The sequence below is a fragment of the Halichoerus grypus genome, chromosome X (genome assembly GCF_964656455.1).
Source record: "Halichoerus grypus chromosome X, mHalGry1.hap1.1, whole genome shotgun sequence".
Taxonomy (NCBI): domain Eukaryota; kingdom Metazoa; phylum Chordata; class Mammalia; order Carnivora; family Phocidae; genus Halichoerus; species Halichoerus grypus.
Genome location: NC_135727.1, coordinates 59,850,766 through 59,870,597, shown reverse-complemented (window position 1 = coordinate 59,870,597; position 19,832 = coordinate 59,850,766). Strand labels below are relative to the sequence as shown.

General features: G+C 38.9%; 1 protein-coding gene and 1 long non-coding RNA gene across 3 annotated transcripts in view; one reads left to right on the top strand and one right to left on the bottom strand.

The window, feature by feature from the left end:
* Positions 1 to 16,130, bottom strand: part of LOC144380413 (uncharacterized) — a 237,217-nt gene extending 221,087 nt beyond the window's left edge. For both annotated transcript variants that reach the window (XR_013444543.1, XR_013444542.1), the window contains exons 1-2: positions 16,020 to 16,130; positions 8,366 to 8,448 (exon numbers count right to left, since the gene is read on the bottom strand). This is a non-coding gene — a long non-coding RNA (uncharacterized LOC144380413). The remainder of the gene's footprint in view (positions 1 to 8,365; positions 8,449 to 16,019) is intronic.
* Positions 16,131 to 17,855: 1,725 nt separating this feature from the next.
* On the top strand, positions 17,856 to 19,625 carry POU3F4 (POU class 3 homeobox 4). The gene has a single exon (XM_036089206.2). The coding sequence runs from the start codon at positions 17,866 to 17,868 to the stop codon at positions 18,949 to 18,951; it is 1,086 nt and encodes a 361-aa protein (XP_035945099.1). The 5' UTR covers positions 17,856 to 17,865; the 3' UTR covers positions 18,952 to 19,625.
* Positions 19,626 to 19,832: the final 207 nt, after the last annotated feature.

The window sequence follows — 19,832 nt, the reverse complement described above, 5'->3', positions numbered from 1 at the left end:
CGGGATCATGACCTGAGCCGAAGGCAGTCGCTCAACCGACTGAGCCACCCAGGCGCCCAGATCATACAAACTTTTTACTGATCTTAAAGTCTTCACTTTTTAAACTATTGTTGTTTTTGTTACTTGTAAGTATGTATGTCATTATCATTTCAGGTGAGCCACACAAAGCTCCAGGCAATTTAGAATCCCAGTTAACCATCTCCAAAGGTATGTCAATCAGCACTTATATATTTGTATATATTTCCAGTTTTTAGTAAAATAGCTAAAAATTTTATTGGATAATGTCTCAAACTGCTTTTTAAAATACATTTGGGATTGGGGCGCCTGGGTAGCTCAGATGGTTAAGCATCTGCCTTCAGCTCAGGTCATGATCTCCAGGTCCTGAAATCAAGCCACACGTCATGCTCCCAGCCCAGGGGGAGCCTGCTTCTCCCTCTCCCTCTGCCTCTCCCCCTGCTTGTGCTCTCTCTGCCTCTCTCTCAAATGAATAAATAAAATCTTTAAAAAAAATACATTTGGGATCTTTGAACAATTTAACTTTTTCACAATTTGAATTTTATATCCTAAATACTGCTTCTTTAAAGCAGTGGATATGGGAAAATAGTTATGTTTTTTTGTTTTGTTTTGTTTTTTACAAAACCAAAATTTGTCACTTAAAAAGATCCCTAATTAAAAAATCTTTAAAATTCATTTTTAACCATGAATAATGGGTTGATTAACATGCCTTAATCTCAGAATAATTTTAGTGAGCATTTTTTTAGAGAACCAAAACATTGAAAATCTTAAGGCCATCTGATCTAATCTCAGCCCACACTCTCCTATTTCTATTCATTCTTCACACATCTCCTATTTCAGCTCTTTCCACCAGAAGAGGTACTGCTTCTTGTAGACTTATTTTTTAATACTAACTGTAATATTTTTGCCCCAAAACATTGTTGCTGATTAGTAACATAAAATTTTAAGTCTGTATTTTCATCACATTATTGTTTTATGTAAGAGCCAGTTAACTGGCAGATAACAACTGAATATTAACTAGAAAGCAAAGATAGATACTAGAAACTATAGACCAGTAAGCTTACTACTACTGATGCCCAATGAAATTCTCAAATAGATTATGAAATATTTTATGAGAATTTAAAAAAAATCCAGGGGTGATCATAGGAATCATCAGTTTCCCACCAAAAACAACTCATGTTGAACAAATTCCATTTCTTTTCCTGATAGGATTACTATGTGAGACTGCTACACACATGGTGGCCTTTTATTTTTTTTAAAAAATTGTGATTTATTTATTTATTTATTTATTTGGAAGAGAGAGAGAGAGCACAAGCAGGGGGAGCAGCAGGCAAAGGGAGAGGGAGAGGCAGGCTCCCCACTGAGCAGGGAGCCCAATGACATGGTGGCCTTTTAATAAATCATTAAAAATTTTATAGTAGGGGCCTGGACTATATGATTACCTAAGGTCTCTTTTGGCTTAAAAATCCCATGCGTTTCACCTGGTAGATACAAGATAAAATTTTGCTGGATGAAATCTATTCATTATTTGATATACAATTTTCCTTAAAGAGTATGATTAAAAAGTCTTTGTAAACCTGAACAGAAATCTCAAGCAGTAAAACTTTGGCTCTGTCTCTGGTCTTATCATTTTCAACAGTTCTTTTCAATGTAGACCATGATATAGAAAGGTCTTTAATTTGTACACAACACAATCATAAGAACAGCTAATATTTGCGATAAAATCATGATGTGTGTGTGTGTGTGTGTGTGTGCATCCTTAGGCTGAAACTAAGAATGAAAAAGCATAAAACATTTTACAAATAAATTTGGATTTAAGTATGAATTATTTGAAAAGTTAACAACAACAGTAAAGAATACTTGTGTAAATTATGGCATATCCTTAAGAAGAAATAGTATGTTGGGCACCTGGATGGCTGTCTGAAGAGCATGAAACTCTTGATCTTGGGATTGTGAGTTCGAGTGCCACGTTGGGTATAGAGATTGCTCAAAAAATTAATAAACTTCAAAATTCCCTAAAAAATATATGAAATAGTATGGAACCTCTAAAAAATATTTAGGAAGAGTTTGTAATAACATAGAGAACTTGTATAGCATAATGTTAGGTTGAAAATATAAGCATATAAAATTTCTTTTTTTTTAAAGATTTATTTATTTATTTTAGAGAGGGGAGAGAGAGAGCAGGGGGGAGGGGCAGAGGGAGAGGGACAGAGAGAATCTCAAGCACACTCCCCACTGAGTGTGGAGCCCAATGTGGGGCTGGATCTCACAACCCTGAGATCATGACCTGAGCTGAAATCAAGAGTTGGATGCTTAACCAACTGAGCTACCCAGGCACCCTAAGCATATACAATTTCTTAAAGAATTATCACAATTATATGTATAGATATTTAAAAGCAAAGAAAAATGGGAAAATGTCACCCAAATGTTAAATTGAATGGTGGAATTGTTTTCTTTGTTAGTATTTATATATTCTCCATAAATAGCTACTGAAAATCTGAATGCAGTCTTAGGTCATATTAACAAAATTATTGTTTATTGTTTAAAAAGAGCTATAGTTCCATTGTGATTTGTACTGCTCAAATATCACCTAAATTACATTAGTTCACTACATTGTAAGAGTAGTTTTGACCATACCAGAGTGCTAAGTGTATGGAATCTAGGATAGTGAGTGCTATAGACTGAATTGTGTCATCTTTCCAAATTCATATGTTGAAGACCAATCCCTTAATGTGACTATCTGGGGATAGGGTCTTTAGAAGGCAATTAAGGTTAAATGAGGTCATAAGGGTGGGATCCTAATCTGATAGAATTTATGAGGCAGATTTCTCTCTCTCTCTTAAGCGTGCATGTGCTCTCTCACTCTCTTGCTCTCTTGTTCTCCCTCTCTGTCCCACGTGAGGACACAGCAAGAAGGAGGCCATCGGCAAATCAGGAAAACAGCCCTCACCAGCACCTGACCCAACTATGCAGGCACCCTGATATTGGACTTCCAGCTCACAACTGTGAAAAATAAATGTCTGTTGTTTAAGCCTATTGTAGTATTAGTATTATACCATATTAGTCTATGGTATTTTTTATAGCAGCTTACACAGACTAATACAGTGAGTGACCTTAAAACCAATTCAGCTATAATTGGGTAGAGTAACTGAGGATTTTAAGAATGGAGAAAAGGAAGAAGGTAAGGCAGAGAAATTTTCAGATATTTAAAGAGATGGCATATGGAAACAGAAATTGTCTTGTCAAACTAGAAGGCTAGAAAACTTGAGTTCAATGTAAAAAATAGCTTTCTAACAAAACTGTGCCAAATGGAATAAGATGCTTTTGGATGTGGTGAGCTCCTTACCAGTCAACATCAGTAAAGACTAGAGGACATTGCTTAGGAATGTTGTAGAAGAGATTTCTGCATTAACTTAGATGACTTTTGAAGTCCCATCTAACTCCAACTTTCTCTATCTCAAGGTTTCATCCCAACATTCCACACTGTTGAAATCGTTCAGAATTTTAATTTTCCTATAATATATTATCCTTGAAATTATCTAAGTATGGTTTCTATGCTTTTATTTCAGCAGTTCATTAAAACACAAAGAATGGAGCAAGACCTAACATAGAGCCCTTCCCCATGTTCCTAGAGAACTCTGATTCATTGACCTTTAACCACTTCCGTAATACAGCTGTTTTTTAAGTAACTATTTTTATAGGTTCTCTATACCTGTTACCTGTGTTATTTGTTTAAAATCCAATTTGACATAATTATCTTCTCATAAAAATTAATTCTCACCTCAGTTGATCCATTTATTTGACTAACCTAATTATCCTCCAGTGTGAATGGTGACAATGAAAACTGTGGTAAAATACGAACTTTAAAATGTATAAATCTTTAAGAAAAATACTTATTGTTCCAACAAAAAAGCAAAATAATCAAAACATTGTATGATGTTTATAGTACTCAGCCTTACCTACCATTTATAGCTTTATTTGCATGGGTTAGTATTTCTGAATTTAAACTCAGGACAACAGGATACTATCTCCTTCAACTTCAGTATTAGAAGCAGACTCTCAGTCTTGGCAGAGATAGATAGACCTGTGCCTCAATTCTACTCTTGTCACATTTTACTCTAGGAGGACTTCATGGATGAATTTCAGGGATAGAAATAGCTTATAGGGACTGTTTCCAGAGGATGTTTCACATGCCAATGATAAAAGTTGAAATGTTTGAGAAAGCCCCACAGGAGCTCTTGTATTAAAGGGAGGGGATTTTTAGCAGTGATGACTAGATTCCAGAAGCAATGTCAGAGTACAAAGCAAGAAAATAATATTGGGGATGAAAAAGCGGGCAATTACCATGAAAGTGAGTGGTAGTAGGAAAAAAAGTGATAGCAGTTGTTAAAAGCTCCCATGTTGGGAAATATATTCAGTGAGGAATTGACATCTAAATAAAACCAAATTAAGACAAACTATAGAAATATCACAATAAAATAATGGAACAAATATTATTAAAATAACAAACACTTATTGAACATTACTGTATGTCAGGCACTATGATGAATATGATGAGCAATTTATATGCATCACGCCATTTAATTCTCATAACAACTCCATGAGGTAGGTTCCAGTGCTATCCTCATTTTCCTAAAGGGAAGTCACAATTCCAGAAATGATATGGATTTAAGGCCACTTATTAAATGGTGGGGCTGAGATACAAACCCAGGTCTGTATAACTCTCAGCTCAACTCAATTAATCTCTCTTCTATTATGTAAAGGCTTCCATATTTGGGCCCAAAGTTTATCACAAATAGCTTAATAATTTGATTTACACATTAAAATATTTACTGGCAAGAAAGGAGCATGTTTAGATTTCTATTGAAAATAAACCAAAATTAGGAGATCTCTTTTTTAAAAATCATTTTTGTGTTTATAATTTTGTTGGACATTCTAGCATCTTATGAACCTCTCACTAGTCTCACTGATCATACACATATATTTTCCAAGGATGAAATTTATCTTACTTTACAAATTCTGCAGCTGCCCTCACTGAGAGCTAAGGAATATTTGGCTTTGTCCCATGACCACATCTCCTAATTTGAGGAAACTACAGTCAATGTGTTGAACATTAAAAAGTACATTTCATCACTCAATACCATCTATAAATCATTCTACTCCTTCTATGCCCCTAATCGTTTGACAAAGCATTTTACTGTAAACAAATTTTGGGGCCACTGTGTGATTATTCCCACTTGGAAAATATACTGTTTCTCCTCCATGAAACTAGAACAGAAGGTCTGAGAGAAAGGAAATTATTAAGCATTCCACTGAGTTTTTTTCTCCCCAACAAAAACTAAGATAGAGGTCAATGAATAAGTATGTGCAGACTGGAACTTGAATCCTCTAGGGTGACTGTAGGCTAATTAATAATTAATGCCAAAGCCATGGTGTTTGAAATGCAGATGTGATAACTGGAGGCCTGGCGGTGCTGTTCAGAGGAAGCAGATTTAGATGCTATAGGGAATAGGCGCTCCCTTGCCGGCTGGCTCAGCGATCCAGCCTGGGTGCAAAGCAAGGCCTATGGTTTAGATTATATTCCCCTCAGCTGTTAATTACCTGAACTTACTTTGAAGTTCTTCTCTTTTTATCCTCTGCATGAAAAGAGATTGGTTCAGCCAAGGGACTTAGAGAAATGATCAAATACATGGGGTGGAGGGTAAGGGGTGGTAATAGAACTTCAGATATAAGAAGATAACGAAGAAAAACACATAGTAGAACATACAGAAACATACATTATTAGGAAATGTTGAATTGTGGTTCATTGTTTCAAGCACAATGTGTTTCTCTCAGTTCTAATGAAGTTGATTTTAAGTAAATGTATATAAACTTTCTCTGAATAGGTATAACAAAGAATTTCCATCTGTCTTACTATGTAGTGATTTGACAAGAGACAGGTGTTTTACAATGCCATATTGAAATTAATAAAGTCATTTAAATCTCTTCATATTTAAAGCTACTTAATGATAAGGACATTAACAGAGTCAGACACAAACTGCTACTATATAACCTGTTTGTGGTCAAATCACCCATTCTCAGAACACAAATAGAAGGTGCCATTGCCCAATGGGGGAAGTTATTAGATATTAGAAAATTATGGAAATAGGTTGCAGTTGAAAGAAATCTGAAAATGAATGATAGGATTAACTGAATTATAAAGCACCCTGGTTTGTTTTCAGGATATGTGTGTGCGCACACAATTTAAAGAAGCATGGCCATTAACTATCTAGCAAGTGGGTTATAGCATGTCTGGATTAGATGTAAATGTCAGGTTTTGTTTCTTTGTTTGCTTGTTTTTTCTATTTTTAAATGTTATTTTTAGTCCAGCTCCTCCAGACAGAGCACTTTCCTGAGATACATGCCACTCACACATGAATAAGAATCTCTCTTTTGGTGCACTAGAATGCAGTCATAAAATAGTTAATTTTCAACTGTGGGAAGTATCTTTGTATCTTTTAAACAGTAAAATGACACTGAAAGCACCATCAAAGAAAATGTGTGCCTACATTAAAAATGACACCTGTGGATGCAGTATCATCTGACTAAAGTGACATCAAATGCCTACAACCAAATGAGTGAAGGATGATCATTCAGCTCAGACAGGACACATAGAACTCCATGCAGACTGGTTTTGGAGTTCTATTTTATTTACTGCCCATTTCTATTTAAAAGAACACTTTTGTGACTAGAGTTCTTAAACTTTTAAATCAGGATGAAAAACTAGAAATTTGCTCTTTAGAATCTATTGCTCAAAATGCAAATTCCAAAAAATGCAGGGCTTGCATCATTGTACAATTTAAATTCTCTTAAGCAAGAAAATAGTCATGTAACTAAAGGTCTTCTATCAAAAGCAAAACACATTGGGAATTTTTACAATTTGATGTGTAATATAACTTCTCCAGTTTTCATTCTAAGAACATATATAAACCAACACTAAGATTATGTAAAAATAATAACAAAAACCAAATTCATCTCCATGCAATTTCAATTCTAACTTATACTAACATAAGATATGGGGGCCAAATCACAGAAAGCAGAATCTACTTTAATACTGATTTTATCTCCAATCAGCTATCTTTGCTGTATTATATTGCTAGAATCCAAAGTATTAATAAAAATGTAGCAAAGTTTTCCAGGCTTTAAATATAAACTTTGTATGGTAAGTTCCCTGCTACTAAGAAAAAGGGAAAAAAAAAATGTCTGAAAAATGCATAGTAGCAAACCAGAGGCAAAATTTAAAACAAAACAAAAGAATTTTTTAAACAGTCAACCACTTAGATCAGCACTTAAGATTTTCATGGTCATAGCTCTTTTATTCTATGAGCATTCATGATTATTCACGTGTTGTGAATAATAAAACACTATTTTAAAACACAAACACAGAACAAAACCTGTTTCCTAGACTGGAACTGAAGTTGTCTTCTAGAATTGAAGTCCAAACTTTCTAATTATTTTTCCTTAACACCAAGTGAAACTGCATTTGAGACTCGTCACATTCAGACTTCATTTATACGTGTTTTTATTTTATTTAAATTTTGTTTTATTAACAATATGCTAAAAATAAATTTATTTATATATTTTATTTATAATTTTTAAACACTCCCATCACTTGGCCAATCTAATATAAGGAGAAATGTATTTGAAAACATCATCTCTAGCTAAATTTCAGTGCAAACAAGTTTTAGTTTAGAGATACACGTACAACAGAAACATAAACTAAACAGCAAAATAATATTACCACAAACATTAGGTTAGGCTTTCCATTTTATGTCAACCTGTATGTTTACATCCCCACTTCTCTCACTCCCACATGACTGTCTCTACTACTAACAACTGCATATTTTGTAAAGATGTATTCAGTTACTTAAAGCACACTTTATAAAGTTTTAATATAATCTAGTGGCATAAACTTGCACTACTTTCAAGGTCTTAATATGTTTTAGAAAGTAATATAAAAATTACTCTGCATAACAACCAATATTTAAGTCTTAAAATAACGTGTAAACTTTTTATATTAATTTGAAACAAATAAAGCATTCTTCTCTATGTCAACTCTATTTTAAATGTTTTTTTTCCTCTTGACATATCCTTTCCCCAGTTCGTTTTCAATCATGTATTCATATTGTACAACTTCTTGTGACTAGAAGCTCTTATACAGGTACACAGCATTTTGACTCTCTCCACTACAATCTAAAATGTAATTAGATTATCTACTTTGTGTCCTTTTTACCTGTAGCTACAGGAAGAGTAAAATGAAGTTCTCAGATCTTTATTAGTAAAAAGCATTGGAAAAATAAATAGATCTTACCAGAAATGTTTTTCTGACTTCCAGTATGAGTGATGTGTGTTGCACGCGCTATGCACTGCAAAGTAGAGGAAGACTTCTTTATCCTGCAAAAGGAAAAGTAAAACATTGAAAAAGGATTTTAATGAAATCATAACATTAAAATAGTTTTATGTTAAACCCCGCTAATTTTCTAGGTGAAGGCTGTGAAGTGAATGTGAGGAAACATTAAAAGGGAATTGAATTTGCATTCCTTATGCTACAGGCACATGTTTACATGACCTTTAAAACAGAATTAAAGCTGTATCATCAGCAGCTGTAGGCAATTCACATTACTAAGGCAATCAAATCAGAATGCTAAACTAACTATAAAACATAAATTAAACCGATAGAGAATCATCTCAATTCACTAGGTTTACTTGCAATGTACTTCTACACTGCTAGTCATTTCAAAGCAGTTTGCAGATCCACCAAATCAGAAACACTCCAGTACGTCTGAAAACAGTGTCCAACTAAAAGTATGCAAGCTAGGAACACTTTAACCTATCTTTGTCAATAAAACTCCATCATTCATCAAGCTAGCTTATTTTTTTAACATTATTTACTTTCAGCAATCATCTCCAAAAGTAAGCATCATCCCATGAAGACAAAGTGATCTCCAGTATGTTATACATGGCAGAGATGATGTTTACTTACAAACATGTATCAGAAGAGTTTATAAAGAATGCTTAAAGGCTAGTGAAAGTTAACTGCACTTCTTTTTACTCTCAACTTCATTGTATTGTTCCCCAACATCCCCAAGATTTCCAGTAACTATATTCTGGTTTCCTTTCATAGCAAGTATAGATATCACAACTTTTAAAATATGGTAGAATGGATTATTAAATAGGGCTTTAAATATAATTGTCTGGGATGAGAGTTGCTCTAAGAACATGAAAGAGAAGAATAAGTATATTTATAATGTGAGTCATTGTCTCACTAGAAGTGTTTTTAGAAAGCTTGGTCTCTTTGAATTTGTAGCAGCGAAATCTCAGAAAAAAACTCTATCTTTACTGAAACGTTTCTATTTGCGTGTTGTGACTTATTTTCCTCCTCTTTACAAAACTCTGTAGTCTCCTCGACAAAACTGAAAACATACAGAATATATTTGAAAAGCAGTTATTCTACTTTGCAGGGTAAGGGAAACAGAAGAGCTCAAATGTTTCTCTCCATCACTAAATACGACAAATCTCAGTTCTTTACAAAGCTGTCAACTAGCTGTTAAAAGAAAACCAAAATTCCACAGCTCTAACACTCAGCTTCTGCAGAGTTGAGATCCATACTCAGAGTTCAGATAATTTTTGAAGGCAATTTACATTCACATAGGTGTGTTCTTCAATATGAAATATTCATCCATACAATCTCTCTCTCTCTCCCTCTCTTTCTCTCTCTCACACACACACACACACACACACACACACACACACACACACTCACACACACGAAGATTTGTGTGATCCGTTTGTTCAAGGGGTGATCTAATGTTTACATCAAGCACCCGGGGAAATGTTTATTTAAAAATAAAAATGAGTGCAGGTGTGATTGAATTATGGTTTTACTGTAAACAGGAACCTCAATCTCTTTCTAAAAGTTGAAGTAGTAAGAAGAGGATAGGTGGAAGAAAGGAGACAGTTTTATTCTCACTACCACTTTAATAAGTTAAAATGAATATCTAGGATAAAGAGAAATTTGAGTGTTGGTATTTAGATTGCTCTAAGCATTTTACCTTAGAGACCTAAGGCTTTTCTGGACCCTGTCAATTGTTAGAAACAAGGAAATTTGCTATTTTTTAAAATTTGTTGGGTTTTTTTGAAATTTGTTATTTTTAGGGAGGATTAGGCAGGCTTAAATCCTGCTGCCCATAATGTGATCTGAGTTAACATTTTAGTGCCTGAACAAAATATTTTAGGGTGACATTCACCCCCCAACCCTCCAATACACACCCTCAAGAAGACTCGTGGGGGTGATATTCTCCTACACATAGCCCCAAGGAAGAGTGTCACTGAATCAGAGCTCTGGTAACATATAGCATTTGTCAGTGAAAGGGCTGGGCCTTGTTTCCTGAGAAAGGATTACCTTGAGCACCTTACCTTTGTGCAGGCCTACAAAGGGAGGCATTGGTCTTAAGATTGTTCAGGGGGCCCATCTGTGAAGGACAGAGGCTGCCCAGGAACAAAGACACTCAGCCAGGCTGGCCAGGTCCAGGGGATCCTGAGAAACTAACCACTGCAGGCTACCAGGCTCACAGGGCTGCCTTGGTGCTGGCTCTTCTAGATCTCCCCCTCCTCCCTCCACTTCCAACCAGGGGAATTAGGTCTTGCTTCAATTCCAGGGATCCTGCTCCAAACGAAGGACTCAAGAGCCTGGGGAGGGCAGAGCAGTGAGAGTCAGGAGGCTGGCAAAATAAAGTCCTCTTGCCAGCTCCTTCGTTATTGGAATGGGACCCATTAGGCTTAAAGGATTGTCATCCATCAAATTATCTTAAGATGGAAACTCTCAGTTTAACCACTGTCCTGGTTCAGCCACCTTTATTCAGATGTATCTGGAAGGCTAAAGTCAGGTCCAGCCTTTGGGCTTCATGTGTGCATTTTAGCCAGGCTATCCCAGAGGTGAGCACCTCTGTTGCTGCCCAGATCACTCCCCCTCCTGCTGAGGCCAAGCAGTGGGCTTTGAGGACAGCTCCTTGATTTTCTGTGGCCCTGACTTTCTGCAGATTGGAGCAAGTGAACTTGGCTTCTTAGCAACACTAAAATTGAGAGTAGGCTAGCCTCAGAGTCGTAGCCAGGGGAGGAGCAAACCCACCAAGGAGAAAGACTTCTTAAGGGACTGGGTTCTTTTGATGTCTGCCTGAGCGCTTCTACTTTGAAAAGAAACTCCAAAAAGTTCTTGCATGTAAAATACACATATGCGATGGCATATGTCCACAGGCAGCTGGAAACAAAAATACTAGATCAAGTAGATCTATTTTCCAAGCAGGGGAGCCAAATTGATTCCCCCAATTGAGAGTGAGGTAAAGTGCAAGAGAGGGCTCAAAAAAAGTTACAAGAGATGGAGATTTTAACAGCACTCAGTAAACCTACACCCCTCCCCCAAGAACAAACATAACAATCACAACAGAGAAAGCACTAATATTCTTGTAAAAATCAAATTCCCAAAATGTCCTTGCAAAGTGGACTTCTCCCCAATCATGTTAACATGTTTCTCTTTCCTTCCACCTCTCTCTCATATATATTTGATGTGTGTGTATATATATATATATACATATACAATTTTTTTCTCACAATCATCAGCCTCCTTCCCTACCCAATCCCTCTAGGAAAAAAAAATATCAAAATTTCTGAATAAAGATAGTAAGTTAAATCTTGTCACTTGCTCATTTTCATATGTGATATAGTTTCCTGCTCACTTGGGGGTCTGGAAATAGTAATGTGAGCCCAGAACACTCAGCAGATTACGTACTAAAGGTCTTTTCCTAGAAGGAGCCCATATTTTGATCTGTAATCAAGTTTTCTGTAGTTCCTTCACTTCACAGGGATACAGAATGCTAGCCATTTCAGTAAATACTATTTATTAAGGAAAGGGGGAGGGCAGGCAAGAGTGCAGGGAAAACAGAATCTCAGTTATGAATGAAATCTGAGCATTCTTACGATTCTGCGTGTTAAAACCTTAATCCACCCATGAAGAAGGAAGTGTGCTGCAATTTGGGGCATCTCTCTTAACTACAAAGTGGCTTATAAAAGGTGTCTAATGTTCAACTAGATAACTTATTGATACCTTGGATACCAATCCACAGAGTTTAAAGTAATAGATTATCTCTAAACTCCCTCTGATCGATCATAGAGATGGACAATTTTTTTTTCTCTTCTTTAATACTACCACCATTTCTGACTTTGAGAAAAAATCAAAATGAAGATAAAAACCACCACTGCAGTTTAAATTTGGAAATATTCTGCAACTCCATTAAAAAAAAAAAAAGGTAATTCCATAGAGGGTCTGTATTTTGTAAAATCATCAACTGGACTTTTCTGAAACTAGGCTCTGTCTGAAGTGCAAAACACGGGACTGGAAAATGCCCACAAAGATTCCTAGATTCCCCAAATCCTGGTACTGGGAATATGAGAGCCACACAGAGTACTGCGTAATAGCTCTGTCTCTGTAGAGCTCTTTCCCTGGGAACCTGTAAGATCAGGGTTCACCCACTGACAATGGCAATGGCAAGGGAAGAATTGACCTCAGAAGAGAAACTGAGACTGAATCAATGCGACCTTGACAACACAGCTGCGGGAGCCCCCATCCTTTCCCTCTGAAGTAAGGGTCTCTATTGTCCTGGTCTTTCCTCTAACCATCCTATCGGCAGCCCCAATCACACAATTCCTCAGCACTTCCCAACTGACAATTGATTTTGCTAGTAAATGACTAATGTTCTCCACGATTGAGGTATTTGTATTACATTTTTTCATGATGAATATTTTATTTTTTAAATTACCCTGTGTCTGCTGCAGCATTCGCTGTATGCTATCACTCCTCCCCCCTCCGTCTCCCCTTTTCTCTAAAGATCCTTTTCCTCATGTTCAAGGAAAACCAATGGAGATCTAAAAAATGAACTAATTGAGCTTGAATTGCTTTTGGCTAGTGTCTGTTAAAGCTGTCTAATTTTTTAAAGATTCTCACAGAATATTTGAGCCCCTTTACCTTCCCCCACACAGTTTGTCAAGAAGAAGGAGGAGGGGAGAATGAGGAGGAAGGGGAGGAGGAGGGTAAAAAGGAGGAGGAGGAGGAAAAAAGAAGAAGAAGAAGAAGAAGAAGAAGAAGAAGAAGAAGAAGAAGAGGAAGAAGGCAGTGGAGGAGGAAGAAGAACAATAACAACAACTGTAAGAGGAGCTACAGTAAGCTGCTGCTCTGAAGGGCAGCTGTGACTCACACTGAGAACCTCTAATGAGCTCAAAGTGCAGATTCTAAGAAAAAGGCTTCTTTCTCTGTTGCTTTCAGAATCTGTCCAATCGTTTCCCTTCCCTTATGAGCCCCAGGTTATAAAAAAGAAAATGTGTACTTGTCCCTTCCAAACCCAATCTAAGTAATCCTATTTTCAAAGTGGACTTGTGTTGAAGATGAAGTTTTCAATATTAAGGTCACACCTATGTGCCATGTCCTACTGTCTGGAAATTCATGCTGTATTATACACATTTAAATCTGGCCTTTTGGACTTCCTTGCTGATCCTCACCCCAGACATCAGCCCCAGACCATCTCCCCCTTCTCCAATTTGTACAGATAATGAGAATGCTTCATAATCTACACTCATTTATGAAATCTACAAGAGGCATAATCTCCATTTCGGAATGAACCTGGGCATAGATTGCCCAGCTGCAACCACACTCCCGTGCTAACACGGGAGTGTGACTTAAACCACATTAATCTGCTTAATTTCTTTTGTGAGTCCTTCCTGGCTTCCAAAGGGACCGGGAATGTCTGGGAAGACACTCAGGAGTTGTCATGTATCCTTAAATTTTGTGAGGAAAGAGAGTCACAGTGAACCCCCAGGTTACAAATAAATGAATGAACATACAAATAAATCAAATGAATCTGACTTGCTTTCAGAAATTAATGGAATTTCCCTCTTAGAAAACAATAATAATGGGTAGGGTGGAGTGGCAAATTTGGGTGTGAAGGCAACCTAAGGAAGAATGAAGTTTGTGCTGTGTGCTGGCATAGCAAGAGATCAAAACCTGTTCTTCCTTGCTGGAGATAGGTGTGTGGACTTGATAAAATTACAGTTCCTCCATTTTTAAGTTAGACTCCCCTTCAAGATAAGATGGCTTTTAGCTACCCCAACCTCATAGGGTGGGACAGTGATTATTATATTCAAACCATAATTATAGAGGGGGGGTACATCAGATCTGAGGATGCCACAGTGGACTTCAAGATCAGGATGAAAAGAACGCCAAGCTGTGTATTTGGCCCAACTACCCAAGAGAGCAGTTTATCAGTGGTAACTTTGAGTTTAAGGCAAAATCAGTCTATGAAAAATAAGTTACCAGCTCTTTGCAACAGTAGCTTCACATGTACTTATTTCTCTCCCATGTCCAGACGGGGTCGTCTATTGAATGAGGCTCTTTTATTTTGCATGGTGCAGGGGATTTGTGACCATGGTCCCCCCTTTTATTCCTCTCTCTATGGAAACCCAGATCATGGGGAGAAATATGCAAGGCTGAATAAAGAGAAGCCACAGAAAGGAGCGCTTGAGAGCGGCATCTGTTACACTTGGGAAGTTAGACTGACAGGAGAGGGCGAAGGAAACCTCTCCAGTAGATTAGTTAGAGCTGCAAGAAGATTTTACTATATGCAGATATTTTCTTCAAAAAACAAATCATCTTACATGCAAGAGAAGATTCTATTACAGCTGCTAGAGGATGGGACTGCACCTGAATTAGGCAGTATCCATATTCATGGGAACTGATTTTTAAAAAGGAAGCAAGAAAGGAAGGAAGGAAAGGAGGGAGAGAGGGAAGGAGGAAGGAAGGAAGGGAGGGAGGGAGGGAGGGAAGAAGGAAGGAGAGAGAGAGAGGAAAGGAAAGGGAAAAGAAAGAAAAGGAAAAGAAAGAAAGATGACTACGTTGGTTTTTGCTCTGTCAAAAGCTATTCTTATTTTAAAGGACAGCAGAACAAAGGTGTGAAAAACCTGTCACTGGATGCAGATACCTCCTCCGGATAGCTGTCCCTCCCAAGGCTCTTGGCATGGTCTGAACCACTATTGAACGCCTGGCAAAATTGGTTGCCCAGATTAGAGGCCAAAGGCTAGAGGAAGGTTGATGATAAGAATTCAGGCAAGTCAGAATTGGAAAAAGACCCACTTTTTTCTCCATGTAAAAGCATTATAAATTGATAATTCCTTTAACTCCCTGAATGGCTAGACTAAGATTAGTAACTCTTTCACCCAAACGCAGCTGCAATGGTGGGGGTGGGGAACACACCATTATAACAACATGGCAATGATCATGATCTTTTTGCCGGTATGGTTCCTTCAATATGCTTCCCTCTGACCTCTAAACTGACGTGACATAGATTAGCAAATGGACCCTTGAACAGGAAGCCTAACAGAGCACCTGAAAACTTTTATTTTTGTTTGATTTTAACAAGTACTTTTTTCTTCAGGAAGCTAAAGTTCAGGCATAAATGAGATTGTACTCTTACAAAGGAAGATACACACAGTTAGTTGGCAGTAAAGAAAAGACGTTGTTCTACAGAAAGAGAAGAGCAGGGAAGGGAAGGGGGGAAGGACGGGGCAGAGGAAGAGAAGGAAAGGAAAAAAAAAAACAATAAAGCAATTTCTAGGTTAAAAGCAGATAAACTTTTATAATAGGACACCAGCAAAGGAAACCACAATTTCAATGAGAAGGAGGAGGGGGAGAAGATGGCAAATTATCATCTCTGCCAATAACTACTAAGTGTTTATCCTTTTTTTTTTAAGAGAGAGAGAGGAAGAAATAGATCTCAACCAGACGCTTGGTTTTCCTGCTTAATAGACACAATTTACATTTACCAATATAAACTCCTATCACTCTCTGCTCTCATAAGAAATTACTAATTTCACAGGAAATACATGCTCTTTATCTATATAAAGGAATGGCAGAATAAGCTCACCTTGTTTTTATTTTTTTCTCATTTTCTTGCATTTTCTTCAGATCTGTCTTCTTAGAGAAACTAATGCCTTAATGACTTTCTGGTAGCTGCAAGCCTTCTTTTATTTCTGCTAAATATATGAAAATGTATGCAAATTTAAATCAAGCTAAACCTAGGAGCTCTTGCAATATATTTAATGGAATTTCAAACCAATAAGGGAACTCTGATGCTGTCTTCTGTAAGTGCAAATATAATTACGCAGCTAGGTTACCTTCGAAATTATGCAATGGAACGTCATTTTTTTTTTTTTTTTTTTTACTTCAGAAATCCAGCTGGGTATCCCATGTTGCCTTTTCTCGGCTAGAGCAAATCTAAAATCTTTGCATTTTCACCCCACTCAGCCTACAAGCAATGTCTTTTCACAGGGCTGTGGAGTACACCGGACTTGCCTTTCCCTAACTTATAAAAGCTTAGGAGTACAAGTCTTTCTTGTTTCCTCTAACCAAATTGTGAAAACAGTCCTGTCCTTCCAAGCTGAAAGCAAATTCAAGCTGATGGGGACGTGTGTGTATGTGTGTGTGTGTGTGTGTGTGTGTGTGTGTGTGTGTGGAGGGGGGGGGTGGGTACTTAATGCCAAACAGCCCGCCATCTCTCATCTCTCATCACTTTCTCTCTCTGAATTTTCAGGGCACACTAAATGATTCCCATTTACTTCAACTTGTCTGGGATGGGGAGGGGGAGAGCAGTGCTTGTTAAAAATTTTCCTAGGGGACAGCATTCGGCGCGGTAATCATGAACGTTCTCTTATGTACCTATTGAGAGTGGGTCCGCTGAGTGTCTGGGGTGCGTGTGAGGGAGGGCTGCCCATTTCAGCAAGCATTGCCTCTGAAAGAAGTTGTGGGACCGCTGATGGGAGCCTACATGGAGCAGTAATAAAAAGCAAGTCTTCCAATTGACCAAGTGGATTGGAAAGCAAACTTCAAAATAACTGAATTTCGTCACTATCACATTTGATTTTACTTTTATCATATTAGATTTTCCCAGAATCTTCCAGTTCTTCACGCCTTAAACAAAAATTTTCAGAAGAAGCTGGACATCTCTTTCTTAGATGCTTTCTGACCTTGGTATTGAGTTTCTCATAAACGATAAAATGCAATAAATAAAACAAGTCGAAGTAGTTCTTATTGGAATCATGGACTTCAGTCTTATAGAGTTAGGGTCCTATCAAAAAGCGGTTCCTTTGCTCAAAGTTTGTAGCAAGATTTTGGTTTGCAGTCCCCTGCACACAACTAACCCAGAACGCTAAATGAATTTGATAAAAATCCCAATCCATTGAAATCTAGATGACATTTAAACTGGTTATATTGCTTTCTTAATATATTTTTTTCTTTTTCTATTTCGGTTAATCTAAATAATACAAAACGAATTCTAAAACCATTTTGCTACTTCACCCCCTATCCACCCCACCCCCCGCAAACATATACAAAAACACTTCCCTCTTATACGTCCCCCTCTACTACAAACACGCCGAAGTCGCGGGGCGGGGGGGGGGGGGGAGGGTAGGGTTAACCAAATGAGCTGCCGCCACTCAGCGCGAGGCAGCCAATGGAGCTGAAAGATTGATTTACTTCCTGCTCGGGTCTCACTGAAACTCTAGTGCTTCGCCACCCTAATTTGGAAAGTTAGCCCGGCCTCCCGTGCCGCCATTGGCCGAGCCCGTGGCTGGCCAGGCCGAAACGTGTTGCAATTGGCCACAGAGCCTGCCGGTAACTCGCTCTCGCGGCTTTGGCTCCCCCGCACCGTAGATGTCAAAGGCTGAAGCTGCTCCCTTTGCCACATTATAACTAGTAGGGGATCCTCATCGACCATGGCCACAGCTGCCTCGAATCCCTACAGCATTCTCAGTTCTAGCTCCCTAGTCCATGCGGACTCTTCGGGCATGCAGCAGGGGAGTCCCTTCCGAAACCCTCAGAAACTTCTCCAAAGTGATTACTTGCAGGGAGTTCCTAGCAATGGGCATCCTCTCGGTCATCACTGGGTGACCAGTCTGGGCGATGGAGGCCCATGGTCTTCCACACTGGCCACCAACCCCCTGGACCAGCAGGACGTGAAGCCCGGGCGCGAAGACCTACAGCTGGGTGCGATCATCCATCACCGCTCACCGCACGTCGCCCACCACTCTCCGCACACTAACCATCCGAATGCCTGGGGGGCTAGCCCGGCTCCGAACCCGTCCATCACGTCCAGCGGCCAACCCCTTAACGTGTACTCGCAGCCTGGCTTCACAGTGAGCGGCATGCTGGAGCACGGAGGGCTCACCCCACCGCCAACCTCTGCCTCTGCACAGAGTCTACACCCCGTGCTCCGGGATCCCGCAGACCACAGCGACCTAGGTTCGCACCACTGCCAGGACCACTCAGACGAGGAGACACCAACCTCGGATGAGTTGGAACAGTTCGCCAAACAGTTCAAACAAAGAAGAATCAAGTTGGGCTTCACACAGGCCGACGTGGGGCTGGCGCTGGGCACACTGTACGGCAACGTGTTCTCACAGACCACTATCTGCAGGTTCGAGGCCTTGCAGCTGAGCTTCAAGAACATGTGCAAGCTGAAGCCGCTGCTGAACAAGTGGCTGGAGGAGGCTGATTCGTCAACAGGGAGCCCGACCAGCATTGACAAAATCGCCGCTCAGGGCCGCAAGCGCAAGAAGCGAACCTCCATCGAGGTGAGTGTCAAGGGCGTACTGGAAACGCATTTCCTCAAGTGTCCCAAGCCTGCCGCGCAGGAGATTTCCTCGCTGGCAGACAGCCTCCAGTTGGAGAAAGAAGTAGTGCGTGTCTGGTTCTGTAATCGAAGACAGAAAGAGAAAAGAATGACTCCACCAGGGGATCAGCAGCCACATGAGGTTTATTCGCACACCGTGAAAACAGACACGTCCTGCCACGATCTCTGACTGCAGGAAGCAAGAAAGCGGCCGGCCGCACTGGGAGCAGCGCGGAATTCTCTCTCCCACTCTCTTCCTTTCACTTCAGCTTTATTATTGCTATCCAGAGACATAGCAATATCTAGATATCTAGATAGGGCTCTTTTTTCTCTCTCTCTCCCCATCGTTTTTCTTTCTTTCTTTTTTTTTTTTTTTTCAAAATAGGGGATTCTAACTTATATTAAGAAAGGAAACACTCACACACGCATTCAGGCTTCTCAACGCTAATACACAGTTGCGTTAAGCAGTCCAGGCGGGGAACTCATATACCCTGCCGCCCGGGCAACTGTTTCCTCCAACCTTTTCTGCTGATCAATACATATTGTTTACTTTGAGTAAGGTCTGTTTGGTTGCTCCTCTCTTGGAAGAACAAGGAGAGGGGTAACATGGGGGTGGGGTAAGGATGGGGGAGGGGGTGGGAAGACAGATGTGTGCCTCTGAATAACCTTTCAGCGCCTTGGTTATAGCAGCTGTATTTCAGGTGAAATCTGTTTTACAATAGACTAGTTTTGCATTTTTTAAAACTTCTATAGCATTTCTAAATGTCTGCGGTGTTTTACTACAAGCTGTACACAATATTTGTGAGATAATTTGTATCTAATCGGCCACTCCACATTATTATTGCTATTATGATTATTCCTTCATTGAGCTGATGGTTTTCTAATTGCTTAAAAAGGGGAAGGGGGTGGGAGGAGGAGGGGAAGAGATGCCTACCCACCCACCCACCCCCTATCCTAAATCTGTATGGAGAAGAGAGGTACAATGGATAGAGTTGTTGATGATGATAGTGGAGATATATATATAATTTTTTCAGAGGGCAGAGTGCCTAGGATAGGCGGAATAGCCAAGCC

Coding starts and splice junctions, on each gene's coding strand:
- POU3F4 (XM_036089206.2), top strand. CDS start 17,866: ATGGCCACAGCTGCCTCGAATCCCTACAGCATTCTCAGTTCTAGCTCC.